This window comes from Ptiloglossa arizonensis, chromosome 3 (assembly GCF_051014685.1).
Source record: "Ptiloglossa arizonensis isolate GNS036 chromosome 3, iyPtiAriz1_principal, whole genome shotgun sequence".
Taxonomy (NCBI): Eukaryota; Metazoa; Arthropoda; class Insecta; order Hymenoptera; family Colletidae; genus Ptiloglossa; species Ptiloglossa arizonensis.
In genome coordinates this window covers 21713652-21728789 of record NC_135050.1, presented here as the reverse complement: position 1 = coordinate 21728789, position 15138 = coordinate 21713652, and the positions used below count along the sequence as shown (strand labels likewise).

Here is a 15138-nt window from a genome sequence, read left to right as displayed (position 1 = left end):
ACGAGAATAATGTCGCAAATACATATATATTTATTATATACATATATTTTTTTTTCTTTTTGAAAATATAATGCAAGACATTTTTCTTTATAGAAAACTTTAGAAATTAACATTAACTGACTGTTAACAGTATCTGCATAAAAACATATTGTTCATCGGACTTGGAAAACATCAAATTGGGTAAATCGGGTTGATATAACAAATTTACATTAATTTGAGAACTCGCGCGCTATAAATCTCGAACAAAGTTTCCTTTTACGGAATCGACTCTATACAGTTATATCGTAAATGCATGGCTACGCAAACGTAACGTTGGCGTAACGAAAAATATTTAGCTATGCGTGCATGATCGCGTGCCTGTATAAGTGTGATATAATTTAACTAGATCGTAACGTTGTCCGTATTAACGTCAGAACGCAACCATATCCGATCAAGTTGGCTCTTAAAAATTACGTTATCCGCACATCCCGTACAAATTTATGTTTGGTTAGCTCATACGAGGAACAGGAACGTGATTTGTGGCGTTCGAATTGTTGATTTTCTTAAGGAAGAAGAAACATCGAACGCAATTCTGTTTTATCGTTAATCAAATATCGTCGTACATTCTGCTCGCAATTTTCCGAACTTAACTTGGATCTAACTGATGTCACACGTTCCTGGTAAAATGATCTAACCTCAAAATTAATATTGTCTCGACTAAACGCAATTCGCATAGAAATATACTCCGGATTCAATTTCGCACTTATCATTACATCTTGTATTGCTCCACGTTATTTCGATTTAGGTAAATAAAATGCAGTTCCATTCGAACCGAGAAAATGCAATGAAATTTCACGCGTAATTATAGAGCGATTTAAAATATAAGCTGTTACAAAATTTTTACCGGAGGAGGAAGATGTGGAAAACCGCAACTATAAAATGCACGATATCTCGCTTATCGTTGTTGCTTTCACGGCAAAGGCGTATATTACGAAAGTTGTTGTAAATTAAATTTGGAAAATTTTTCGTTGTACATGAATTTTCGATAGGAACGATAGTAACCGAGATATCGGCTCCAGGAAAATTTGCGCTTCGTGAAAAAGTAACTAAATACGAAACGAAAGAAACGTGTACCGTATAAGAATAATACGTCCGAACTTGTACAACTTTGTGTAATTCAGCCAATCACTTTCATCGCTTTCTTCAATATTTTACTCTATTCTCGTCTCTCCCTTAACATTGAGCACAAGTGTACGTTTATGGTAACCGAAGCCGGGCGCAATAAATACATCCAGCAGTAAGGTCTGGTCCGTTCGATCGATTTTTTAAATCAATAACAGCCTCGGCTACCTGTTCTCAAGTACCTGGAAACCGTTCGTCGATGTTACTAAATCCGTAATGGACGATAACCGGTTGGAATTTTAAGTTGAACCTCGCATTCCGGATTTACAACAATGTCCCACGTCACGTGGATTACCGGTGACTCAAAGTGTATTTTCTTCCTTAAAAGAAGAAAGAACGATTATGCGGTACCGCGTGGCCTTAAAATGGCACGAGTGAAAACCGAGGTGAGAGTACACGCGACTTAGTGCGTGTCAGAGTATCGTAGGAAGAAATTTTCGGGACGGGTACCTTTCGTGAATTTTGTTAAAATATTTTTCAGCACAGTTCCAACGTATTGCCACGAATACGTCGAGACGAAGAACTCCCACCATCAGGCTGAGAAGTAATCGACGTAAACACCTTAAGCGTATATAAGTGACGCGAGTGAAAAGATTACGGCTTCTTTTGGTTTCCTCAATTTTCGATAGAAGTGAGAATTATGTCCGAAACGAGTACGAACAAGCGAGCCACAGTCAGGGTATCGATTACCTTTGTTCGTTTCACAGGATCGATCGATCTCCGAGGAGAGAGACATTTTTTAAATTTATTTTTCAAATTTAAAAAATAACCGTACCGAAATAATCGTACAAGCCGGTACGAATTATTTTCAATCGTTCGTAGAGCTTTTAACCGTCCGATCGGTCGATAACCGATTGTACACCGTTCGGTCGGTAAATCGGAATATTTTTATCCGCGTATTTCTCTGGTAACGATGGCACTCGCAATTCAGTAAATTCCACGAAACGATCCTCTCCCGTTCCGGAGTTCCGTTCGTTCGTTAAAATTCGTCGAATTCTCGTAATCGCGTTTTCGATACACCGAAATCTTCCACGCGCCGCGTCGCGGAGTAATCGATTGATTTCTTATCGAAGAAAAAGAGAGAAAAAAAAAAAAATTTTGAATCGTCGTATGAAAATAATCGTCGGTTCGGATTTGAAGGCAAGAGGTAGAAGTAAAAATAGAGAGCGCGCGGATGCCGAAAACGGGAAAAAAAAAGAAATAACGGAAATTCGTAGTAGTGGGGTGAGGTCGTCTGCAACGTTGTTATTACACGGGGCTTTATTTAAGGAACTGCGTGACTTCGGAGCCGGTATATGATAAAACACGTAGACGTTTCTGCTGCAGAACGCACCAGGCTACGCGCTGTCGCTCAGTCTGGCAAATTGAATCGTTGTTCCACCTATCGATCGATTCGTCGTCGAACGTACACGAATTCGTCGTTCGAGCGTACGACGGAAGAAAATTTCTCGTAATTTCGCGAAAGAATCCGTCCGAAAGCTCGCTCGGGGATAGGGGAAATTGCGCACGAAATATTCGAAAAATTTTCCGACGCGGCTAATACCTTCGACGCAAAATTTCTTCCAGCTCGTGGTACGAGGGAAAAGAAAGAGAAAAAAAAAAAAAAAAATATACTCCGAACGGAGCGCGCGCCTAATCGTTGGAGAAACCGGGCCCGGAGACGGGGTATCCTACGTTTTTACGTTGGAGTTTTATCTCTCCCGAGTGAGCCAGAAGTTCGAGAAATCCGATGGCGCTATTTTTCCAGAGGTCCCCAACGCGCCGCGTGTTGTTACCAACGACAATGTTTTCACAACTGTTCGTCCCGGTATATAATTGACGAATCGCGAAGCCCGCGATCAATGTACGTTCCTCCATCGAGGATGAAGATATTCGTCGTATGTTTCGTCACTTGGGCTCTAATAAACCTAAGGACCGTACGCGCGAGCGATGATGCGGCGACGGTACTGCTCAGTGAGCTGAAGAGCTTCGAGAGCTTGGCGGGCGGCGGCCAGACGTCCTCGAGTTCCGAGTCGTCGAGACAGAGATCGAAGCACACGTCCTCCTCTTCCTCCTCCTCGTTGTCTTCGTCGTCGATCGCCTCGAATCTCGAGGAACTGGCCGCGGAGAAGGCCAGAGGTGTTCCTCTGGAGGAAGCTCTGTCGAAGATGGTGTTCGGCAAGACGAACTCGAACACGGACCAGATCGGGCAACCGATCGCTGGCTCGGGTCTGGTGGCCAACCTGAACGAGTTGAACGACGTGGACGCGCTCACCAACAGGAACGATTTGGACGGCATCAATTGGGGTGACAACGAGGAACCGACGATCGAGTCGGATAATAAACGGAAAACGGTGACGAAGACGTACGTGCAGAAAGGACCGGTGGTGAAGACCAAGTCTTGGCGATGGTCCAGCCGTTCGGAGAACGAGGAGAAGACCGCGGAGATACGGGAGTTGACCGAGGCGAAGATCCAGGCGGAAACTCGAGCACGGGAGGAGGCGGAGGCGAGGGCGAAGGCGGAGGCGGAGGTAAAGGAGATTCGAGAGAAGCTCAAGGTGCAGACGGAGGCGCGCGAGAGCGCCGAGGCGATGGTTCGAACGGAGGCGGAGGCCAGGGCCCGTGCGGAGTCTCGGGGCCAGTCGGAGTCGAAGGCTTTGGCAGCGGCGCGAGCGGAAGCGAAGGCAAGATCGGAGGAAGCTACGCTGGCGGAGAAGAAAGCGAAAATGGAGACGGAGGGGCGGTTGCAGTTACAGTTGAAGATCAAGTCGCTGTCGAATTCGCGTTCGTTGGACGAGGAGGAAACTATCGTGAACGAGAAGACGAAAGAGAAGACAGAAGCGTCGGCCAAGGCGTCCGCGAAAGCCAAAGAGGCCGCGAAAGCGGCCATGGAGGCGATCAGGGTCACGGTTAAGGCGCGGAAGACCGCGTATTCGAAAGCTCTCGAGTCTCAAAAAGCCGCGCTCGAGTTGGAGGTCTTGTCGTCCGAGGCGAAAGCTGTCGCGAGGGCTCTGAACGCTTCGTTGATCCAAGTCGAGCTCAGCGCGAAAGCGGCCGCTTCCGCTCAAGCGGACGCCAGGGAATTGGCGAACGCCGCAATCGGCGCGGCCGCGGCCGAGAAAGCGGCCGTTGCTTACGCGCAGAGCTTGGCTCAGATCTCGAAGAGCGCAGCCGCGAAATCTTTGGCGTCTAGGAAGGCGGCTGCCTCCGCGGCCGCCGCCGCGGCATCCTCCAGCGCTCAAACGGAAACGCTTCAGGCGAACGCGAAGAACCGCGCCGAAGACGCGGATTCCGCTCAGCAGACGGCACTGGAGCAGATCAGAGCAGCCATGGTCGAGATAAACGAGGCCGCTAGGACGCAGACCACCGCCATGGCGGAGGTGGACGTCGAGACCGCAGCCGTCGAGGCGGCGGCTGCTGCCAAAGCGTCGGCCGTTACCGCCATCAGGGACGGTATTATCGAAGGATTGGCGGCCACGGGTCGGTCCGGTGCCGCCCAGGCCGAAGAGTTGAGAAAGGCCGTCAAAGGTGGACAATTCATTGGGAAAACGGGGAACGATCTCCCGTGGAAACTGGAGACGACGCAGTTGTCGGTGATATGAACCGGATAAAAGGGGACCGATGCCTCGAATACTTGTGTTTTGGTTGGGAATGTGAAGAATTATAAATACAGTATCAGAAAAATGGAGACGTTGTTCCGCTATTTTCATTCCCTTTATGATCCTTTTACTTACGTTAGGTTCCTGGTACGGGGACCGGTCACCGGTCGTAGGATTAGTTTCTCGAACGTTGACGAGGGATTCGACGAAATTGGATCGTATGAACGAGCACCGGACAATGTGAACATCGAGAAACATAGTATTTTAGCGATAGACGCCGCCTCGCCGTTGTTTTCGTTTCTTTTGAATTGTAAGTTTGCAGATTATTCAGAACGATCGAGGAATGGACGATCGGGAGAGTTTGAATCTTCGTGGGAGGAATCCCGAGCGCGGACCGGGTCCATTTAGCGATTAAAATAAAGCCGCGAAACGAAGGATTGCATTGTAAAATATTGACTGCAGGTTTTCAAATACCTCGTAACAGCGACAGCGGTAAGAGAAATTACCGCGCGACATGTTCCACGATATTGTTATGTTTACGAATAAATATACATGTTCGAAGAAACGATTTATTTTATTTACCGATCTACCGAAACTTTCCCTTACTCCGACCCTAGGAGACGAGAAGAACCGATCTGCGAAACTATTAAATCGGACGATTGGACGCGCGTTGGAATTCTTCGGGAGAATTTATTCGTGGGATTGTGTATATCGTTTAAAGGAAGAAGAAACGAAAATCTTTGAAATTGAATTTTCATTTTGAAACCGAGCTACGTATAATACAGGAAGGAGGGTTCAGGGCGAGAATATCCATCGTACACTGCAAGTTCGTTCAATGGCGACACGAAACCTACTTGAAAAGTTTGAATTTTACGTCGTTCGACGTCTTTCGCGAACAAGAAGCCACAAATTCGATTCTAGACGAAAGTACTTACATCTAGTACTAGATTCCAAAAATATCTTTATTCCGAAAAATCTACATTTCAAAAAAATTTGCATTCCACGACCGTAACGTAATACGGTCAGTCTCGATAGGTAAAATTTGGTAATCGTTATCCAGACAGGAGATAAATGACTCTGCAACCACTATCGCGCGTGCTTTAATTCGCGAAATCGATTGCAAAGCTTGAAACGATCTCGAGCAATCGCTAAAATTTATTGCGTCAGCGTAAATAAATCATCATCGAAGAACCAATCGAAGAGGTACGCATCTTAAAAACAAAAAAGACGCGTTTCGACGTGCAACGCTACCCCAAGATGGCGAACTACCCTCCGTGTCGTCTGAAACCCGTCTTCGCTCTCTTGCACGCGTCTATCCGCGCGAATCCGCTCCAAGGTCGCGACGACATCGAACACGAGCACCGCGAAGTCACTTCGTCCCGTACCGATAAATCGTATCGGAAAATAATCGACGAAAGCGACAACGTGACAAACGCAAACAAGGATCGTTTTCAAAGAACTTACCGCTATTACTTTACACCTCGTACTATTGTAAATCAAACAATAAAAAACTTACATCAACCGAATCGTTTATTCTCGCTTCGGCGTCGGTTCGCGATATCTATTACTTTCTAACGCGCCTTTGGTGTTTGCTTTCGATCGACCTACCACTCTGTGACGCGTTCGTGGCGTTAATTTAGAATATCTATTACCTTCCAACGGGTCCTCGGTGTTGATTTATCGTACTCATGGTTGTTTTATAAAACCGTCCCGCTCCCTTAAAAAAACACGAGCGATCATCTCCCCACCGGGGTTGGGTATTACCCTGAAACAATATTTTCCATGTGTCGCGGGGCAGTGCAGCCGGCGCGATTGTTGTGACAATTGGCGCGGCACGGGTATAAAGCCGATAGGCGCTCGATGCCGGGCATCAATTCGCGAAGTTTCGTCGAAGATGAAGATTCCAGCACTGTTCGCAACGTTCCTCTTTTTGTGGGGGCTGGCGTCCGCCGAGTCACCGGTCTTGACCGGGAGCCACGGTAAGAAGGTGTCGGTGGTCGAAGTAGGGAAGGGCAGCTTGACGGCCACCGCGTCGGCAGCGACGTCCGCCAGATCGGGTCTACGAGCTGGAAAGGTGGCCCAAGCCGCGGAATTGGAAGCGGTCGACCAAACGGCAGCCTCGGCGAAGACGAGCGGAGAGGCACGAGCCACGGCAAACGAAGCGGCACTGTTGGTCCAGAAAGCGGCGGAGCTCCAGTCGCAGGCTGCGGCCGAGGCAAAAGCCGCCGAGGAGGCGGCGGCCGCATTGAACCAGGCCGAACTCGAGGCGGCGGCCACCGCTGCCGCGTCCACCGCCGCAGCCTCGGAGGCGCTGATCGGCGCCAAGGAGGCGGCGGCTGCTCTATCCACCGCCGCGGTACAGGCGAAGGTCGCGGAGAGGTCGGCGCAGGCACAGGCCGCCGTATCGGCGGAGACCAAGGAGAAAGCGATCGCGGCGGCGAAAGCAGCTGCCGCAGCGGCCGATGCCGCCGAGAAGGCCCTCGACGCGGAAAGGCTCGCCCAAGCGGCGATCGCGGCAGCCGCTGCCGCGAAAGCTGAAGCGAGAGCGGCCGGTGCAGCGGTGGCCACCGCGCGAGTCGCCGCCGTAGCCAGCGCACGAGCGGCCTCCGAGGACGAGGCCAGGAGCCAGGTCGCCGAGCTGATCGCCACCATCGATAAGAAGAGCAGAGACATGGACGCCGCGTTGTCGGCGAAGGCGCAGGAAGCCGCCAAAACGAGCGCCAGGAACCATGAAGTTGCGGTGGTAGGAGCTAGCCTAGGCGAGAGCAAAGGAATCGTCAAGATACCGCAGCACCAGGAGGCCCACAAAACCGAGTACCGTTCGTCTTGGCAAGACGAGAACGTAAAGGGTGGCTGGTAGTCTTAAACGGGGGAACGGGTAGAAGCTGGACGGAGTTTTCGGAGGAACGCGAAGCTCGAGGAACCTTCCCTCGTTTTTTAGGATGCATTCGAATCTTTGGAGAAATGATAACACGTCGAAAATTTCGAGATTGCCTATAGTAAGACGAAAGATTGTAACGATGAAAATAAATTTGGTTTAGCATGTAGAACCGTCTATGGTGTTCTTTTCTTTTTTTTTTTTTTTTCTTCTCGTCGAATGCGTCGATCGGCGATCACGGCGACGATGATCGCGTCGCTAACGGGTCACGGAATTTTATCGATCGATCGCCGATTACGGTACCGGTAACTCTTTTCACTGGTTTGCGGAGGAATCCTCGTTCCACGGACGATAAGACGAGGTCGAACGTGTTTTCATCGAGCTCCTGTTTTTTCCCTTTGATTACAGAATCCCAACGTACGAGCATCGATTACTCGGTTTGCGATTGTACTTATCAGCAGCAAATAAAGAAATTATCATTGCCAGTACAATGAATCTTGTGTTTGATTGTTCCATTTGTTCTACGGTATCTTCCGTCACGTTCGCGATGGTAAAAGCGGGCTGGTCGTTATCGGATAACGCGGATCGAGATTGTTACTGTTAGTACAGATGAAGAAATTATCGTCACAATGTGCCAATTTTTTCTTCCATACTGTCAATACGGTTTGTACGTGTTAAATATTCCTTTACATACTCGAGAATATATATATATATATATATATATATATATATATATATATATATATATATATATATATACAAACGCGAACGTTCAATTCTCGCAGGGTTGTAATTTTTTAATAGCATCCGTTCCTAAGTTACCGCCAATATGGTATTAGATTAATAGTGCAGCAGTTTTGAAACTATCGATACAGTTTTTGTCGATGTAATTAAAACTATAATATCGATCGTGGTAACAATTCTAAGCAAATTGTTAGTATTGCTATTGCTATAATATTACGAAATTTTCTAATTTTACGAAAGGAAGAAAAAACAATGCGTACTTTGACTCCAAGTTTCTCGGTTAACACTCTTGTATGTCGAAATCACGGTTTCCACGAGTACGACTGTGTCCAGATCGCCTGTTCATTTCCGTTAGGTTCAATGTTCGAATAGCTGCCGCCCGAGGAAGGTAGTTTTTTATTATATATAGATAATATATAATTCTACGAAATACAGTACGGTAGGATTTATGTAACATAGCACAGACCAGAAAAAGGAATTAGAAACAACTTTAGCATAATTCTTCGGGGACACGTCAGCCATTGAATCATCGACGCTCATCCCGAGTTCTTCGGTTCCTAGATACTTTTCTTCGACGATACCATAATTTTTCTATGGAACACGGGTACGAAAATAACGCGTCGCTCTCATAATATTCGGTTACCGAATGTTAAAACAACACCACCATGGAAATGAAGATGTTCTTCTCAATTGTTTGTACAAGTGTTCGCATTACTTGCGAATATAGTTTTTCGTTAATGCAAACGATGCACTCGAACGTCGACGTACACCAAACAAAAAAAGGTTTGTAATTTCAACGGGCGGTAACGATGAAAAACATTCCTTCGAACAATGTTTTTGTTGCTAAAAAAGGCGACTACCATTGAACACCTATCCATCGAGTAACTCTTGTACCAGTAATATTGTAATATTACTACCAAATAATTCCCAGAGATATTCTACAAACTTCTACGATTAACCGAATCGTTGTCCCCTCTGCGTTTAACGCTCTCCCCGTTATAATCGAAACGGAATGAAGTCTTCGTTCAAAGTCATTGTTAAAATCCACAACTACCTAAACTATCCGTACCACCCTGTGAACGCACTCCACGACCCCTAGCCAAGCGTTTGCTCGAAATTCAGCTTTCCCGGCGAATGGAAATACGAACGTACAAGTACGCGCCCTTTTGCCACCCGCGAACAAAGAAACGTACATAAAAACATAGAGAGGTAGTGACCTCGACAGGTCGAGCGATCTTCTCCCCACCATAATCGTTGTGCACGCATCCAAGGGGAATCCAATTTTCGATGCATTGGTTTGAGAAACAAATATTTAGCCTCAAACAATGGCGCCACCTAAGTAAACATTAATCAAAATTTACCGTTGGCTACCCTCTCTCTGGCCACCTTGAAACAACATCTTAAGTAAAATCGAATCGGTCGCGGCTCGCGCGCAAACACCGACTGTTTTGACAATTGTCGGGCCCCGGTATATAACACCGTTGAGCGTCCCCTTTCGGCATCAATCAGCGAAGGTGCGTCGAAGATGAAGATTCCAGCGATACTCGTGACGTCTCTCCTCGTCTGGGGGCTCGCCGAGGGCCGCGTGCTGAAAACTGAGGACGATGGAAGCTGGTCCAAGGAATCCAATGGAAAAGTACGCTTGATCAAGGTCGATCTACCGAAACTAGTCGGCGATGGCTCCGACGCGTCCGATGTCTCCGTGCAGAACGCGTTGAACGTCGGACGAGCGCAAGAAGGGATAGGATTGAACACCGAGTTAGGCGCAGCGGCGCGGACCGCGGCGGCCGCAGCCGCAGCTCAGGCCGTGGATACCGCGAACGCCGAATCGGAAGCGAACTCCGCCATTGCCACTGCGATGCAAAAACTCGAGGAGGCGATAAGGGCTGAGGACAACGCGCGTCAGAAGCTGACGCTCGCCGCGAAGGCGGCGAACGCGTTAGTGGCGGCTGCCGCTAGAGCAAGGGAGCTGACGAGCGCTGCGCGCGCAGCTACGCGGGCCTCAGCGGCGGCTGCGGTGGCTGCCACGCAGGCGCAGGTGAGGGCGAATGCCGACTCTATAATAGCGAAGAAGGCCTCGGCGGCCGAGGCGAAAGCGGCAGCCGAAGCGGAGGCCGCGGCTCAGAATGCTGCGAAGGCAGCGGCCGAGTCTCTATCCAGGGCCCAGAATGCTGCGCGCGCCGAGGCCGAAGCCGCGGAAGCCGCCGCAAAGGCCGAGGTACTTTTGGCCAAGGCTCGAGTCCTCGTCGAGATGTCACAGGGCGCCCAGCAAACCGCCTCCTCCCAGGCGGCCTCAGCGTTGCAGCTGGAGCTGCTAGCAGCCAACTCGGAAGCCACCGCCGTCGCTCAGGCGGAGACCCTCCTCGTCACCGCCGAGGCGGTTGCGGCCGCGGAGTCCGAGGCCGCCTCCAGGGCATCCCAATGGACGAAATCCGTCGTCGTCAAAGGCAAGGCGAGAGAAGAGAAGGGTTGGAAGTCCGATTAAAAGGGGGACCGGGTTCGCCATGAGCTCGCTAGCGACAGCGCCGATTGTACGGCCGATTGAACGGCGAACGGGATTTTCATCGTTGTCCTGGAATAGACACCTATTTCGGTTATTTGAGTAAAATGATTACTGGCAGGATTTGAAGGAATGATCACGATTTAAATTCAACCGAGAGATTCACCCGTGTAATGTAATAGTGGAAATAAATTGTTGTAACAACCTGACAGAATGGTTCTTCCTTATGATTGTGTTCTCACCCCGCATCCGTTTCTTCCTCAGCAATTCGTTATCTGCCGTGTGAAAAGAAAAAAAAATGAGAAAAATTGCAACAGAGATTTTAGGAAGATCTCACGACGACGATCCCTCCTCCCCCGCTCGTTGTGAACCGATCCTCCGACGATCGTATTGTTTCGAGAGAATTTTCTAGTCGCCGGGGAGAAACACTGCGGAATGTCCCGTTAGGAGCAACACCAAAGGAAGAATAATTAAACTGCCTACCGATGATTTAATTGCACTGGTTAAAGGTATCCACGAATCGTGGAGTAATTCGATTCGTAACAGATGAAGATAAGACGTTCCAGACTACGGGAGAAACTCTACGCTTTCCTGAATCGTTGAATGTGAATTCACCCGTTTCAAACTAATTGGATACTTCTGTTATTCGATGCTCGAGGATAATGATAGTTTTGTATCGAATTTGTCGATTACCTTTTACGTGTGTGCGCTTTGGCATTTGTTTTTTTAATTTTTCACGCCCGAACGAAGTTTCGCCGAATGATATAAGACGCTGTGTTCTTGTCAGTAGTTGAAAACGTCGATTTCGAAGATACAATGAAATGTTATTACTAATTTACGAATATACCATATGTTGCCAACTTGTAGAAAAATGTATGAAATAATAAAGGATTTAAAGAGTGCTGATAAAATATTATTGTAGTAGTTAATATAATAAGCTCCCTAAAATACTAGTCCCAACTGATTAACGATATTATTCCAATGGATATTGGAGGCTTCCATATTAGTGGATTCCACGTTTCCACGTTGTGCGTTCCGAAGGAATAATAGGATAGAAGACGAAACCTTGGAAAAATAATAGTGGACATTCAATGTGGATAATCTAAGTAAACAAAGAAACTGTACAGTTTCGAATCTCGTTATATCGAGATCCTTTAAGCGGGATTAGAAAGGTACCTATCGAATACTACTGTTTTATACAAACAAACTTAACCAAGTGTTTTTCAAATCGGAATATCAAAATATCAATAAATATATACTATTTATGCTTTGTCTATATTTCATCGAACGCTTTCATTCCATCGAATCTTCTAATCTTCTTCTAATCTCCAGCAAGTTCCAGTTGTACTTGATTCACCTTATTTTACCACGTGCTCACTTTTTCCACAAAATGTTGAGACGATAAGCATTTACCAAGAAATCGACTTCCATATGCTACATTTTTATAAAAATATTATTATACGATTTATCGAGGTAACTGATAGAAATTACCACCGTATGTAGGTATCCCGAAGATGGTCGAGAAAAGTTTCAAACTATGAGACGCTCTCTATCGGTAAGCTATAAAAATAAAAAAATTACAATTAAGGATTAAACTTTTCCCCTCGCAATGTGTTTCAAAATGCTCGGTCCTCGAGAGACACTCAACGAACGGTAATCGGGTCGACAATGCCAAAAATCTGTTTTGCACCGCGGAAGAATAACATTTTTCAACCTTATCTTGATATTATTACGATAAACATTTACTTTCGCGCAACAAATCCAACCGAAAAAAATATTACGCTTACAGAATAGCGTGCCGCACCTGGTAACACTCCTGCCCATGGAAAAACAAACGGAGAACATCGCCGTGACCGGGAACAAGGACGGGGGTACACACGGAGACACGTAAAACAATATTACCAAGTGGCGATTGTTTGTACAATTGCAACCCTCCGTATATAACCTGTCGATTCCCGCATAATCGGCACCAATCCGCAAAGTTCCGTCGAAGATGAAGATCCAAGCGATACTCGTCACGTTCTTTCTCGCCTGCGGGCTAGTCCACGCTACCAAGGAGGAGCAGCGCGTGCCGCTTAGCCATGCTAAGTACACGCCACCTTTGGAGTGGCACGAACAGGATAGCAACGTAAAAGGGAAGATTGTTTCGACGAAGGTGGACATCAGTGCGGTCCGACGCGAGAACGGCGCCCCGATGCTCGGGAAGAACGTCCATCAGGCGTTGGGGAAAACGAAATTGAATGCCGAATCAGAGGCAAGCACCGCGTCGTCGGTAAAATCGACCGCGCTGGCACTCGCCGAAACATACGCGAAAGCCACAGCGCTCTCGGCCGCGGCATGGGCGAAGGCGGCTGCCGCGGTGAGCGAAGCTGCGGAGGCACAGGCGAACGCACAGTCGCGAGCCCTCTCGGCCATTAGGGCCCAGGCAGAGGAACAGGCCGCGTCCGCGCAGGCGCTGGCCGCTGCGGCTGCCACCCTGGCGGCCCTTGACCGCGCCCAGAAGTCCGCCAAGGATGCCTCCGCTGCTCAGAATCTCGCCAGTAATTACCAGGAGCGCGCGAACACCGCCGCAGCCGCCGAGGCGGCAGCCACCCTTAGAGCCGAGGAGGCCGCCGAGCAACTGCGAGCGGTCGCGTCATCGGCAGCGGCCGCGGCCGCGGCTGCAGCCGCCGCGCAGGCGCAGGCCACCGCTGCCTCGGAGGCCACCACCACGGATGCCAACAGGGCCGCGGTTCAAGCCGCCGACGCAGACAGCGCGCAGTCATCGGCCCTCCTGGAGGCGGAGGTGGCCGCAAGCATCGAGCAGTCGGCCGCCGCCGACGCAGCCGCCGCTTCCGCCACCGTCGACAGCGAAACGGCCCAACTGGAAGCATCCGCCGCGGCGAAAGCACCAGCGGCCGCCGCCATCGGGGACGGCGTCGTTCTGGGACTCGGACTGGACGGAGGCGCCGCCGCTCAGGGCCAAGCACAGTCGCAAGCACTCGCCCAGGCCAGCTCCTGGCTCGAGAAGCAAGACTTGAAGAAAGGCGAATGGTGAAAACGACGTTCGATCCTGACGGCAGCGGTACAGCGGTTTAGGCAATTGGTGCAGATACAGAAGAAACAGTTTTAACATTGTATCGTTAGAGCAACGTTGCGAGAGGCAGGAATGAAAAAATTTATTATGAAAAAATTGTCGAAGCGAGCTTACCTACATACATACCCGTGATAATAAAATTCCACTGTTTTAGCAGACGTGTCTTTTGATTTCTTCGTCAATCTCCTTTTTGTCCCTTGTCGACGAAACCTTTACGATTCTGAGAGAAGGGAAATTGAAAATTAAGGTCGACGCGATATTGATTTCTTTTTACGTCGATTCGGATGCGACGCGTTCGACCGAGCCTGATGGAAATTGGAATTCGAGGGCTGCGTAGACTTTAGGACGATTGGCAACATCTCCGGGAAAGTTGGAAGGTGATTCTTCGATGAATGTTCTCGTCTATTTAAATTCTACGGTATTCTCGTCGATTTGGAGAAAGAGTTACGGCGTTAACGAACGTCACGGAAGGAAAATGCGAAAGTTGCGTCGCTTCAGGTGACATTAGTAAATATTACACTGAATATCTCGTCATGATAAACGAAATAATGTTTCCATAAATATTTCTTCCACACAAATATATCTCATTGATGAAGTTGTCTTTGAAAATATTTCGGTAGCTGTGTACGATTACCTAATTAGGCATGATTAACTTGAACGGTAAATATTGGTTTATTATTTTTAAATGAATGTTAACGTTTATTGCGTTAAATAATAATATTTACTTAACGCATGAAAAACAGCACGAATAACGGATGGAATAATATTTAATATTTGCGTTAAAGGCAGAAATTTAACCACACTAGTTATTTTAAGTGTTCCACTCTATTGCAATAGAGTGTCGTTTTATCGAACGACAAAACTTATTGAACAACCTAGTATGTATATCACGAATAGAAATAAGATAAATTTAATAATAAATTTATTAAACCAACACAGAGTTTTACTTCCTACCCTTGCATTTAAGATTACTTGTTTCTTTGATACGTTTAATATTCAATTCAGCGATCCATTGCTTATGGCACCGATACTTGAAGTTGGTAGAATCACCTAAAAATATCTGACACAGAATTTTACTAAAATAGTCTTGTCCTATCGTAGAATAAAACATTGAAAATCGATCGATAGTGCACGATGCAAATTCTCACCGCGTTTCTATACAAGAAATAGAAACCATAGATGATACTTGGAAACCACTCGA

The 15138-nt window shown here is 47.7% G+C and overlaps 1 protein-coding gene across 1 annotated transcript; it reads left to right on the top strand.

Moving 5' to 3' along the window:
• Positions 1-2011: 2011 nt before the first annotated feature.
• On the top strand, positions 2012-14095 carry LOC143144934 (uncharacterized). The gene is made up of 16 exons (XM_076307815.1): positions 2012-4733; positions 4800-5049; positions 5202-5231; positions 5302-5435; positions 5525-5666; positions 5929-6285; positions 6380-7291; positions 10428-10829; positions 11044-11141; positions 11371-11466; positions 11729-11734; positions 11816-11889; positions 12194-12253; positions 12365-12416; positions 12651-12732; positions 12844-14095. Exons 1-16 carry the CDS (start codon positions 3003-3005, stop codon positions 13896-13898), a joined length of 5481 nt encoding a protein of 1826 aa, XP_076163930.1. The 5' UTR covers positions 2012-3002; the 3' UTR covers positions 13899-14095.
• Positions 14096-15138: the final 1043 nt, after the last annotated feature.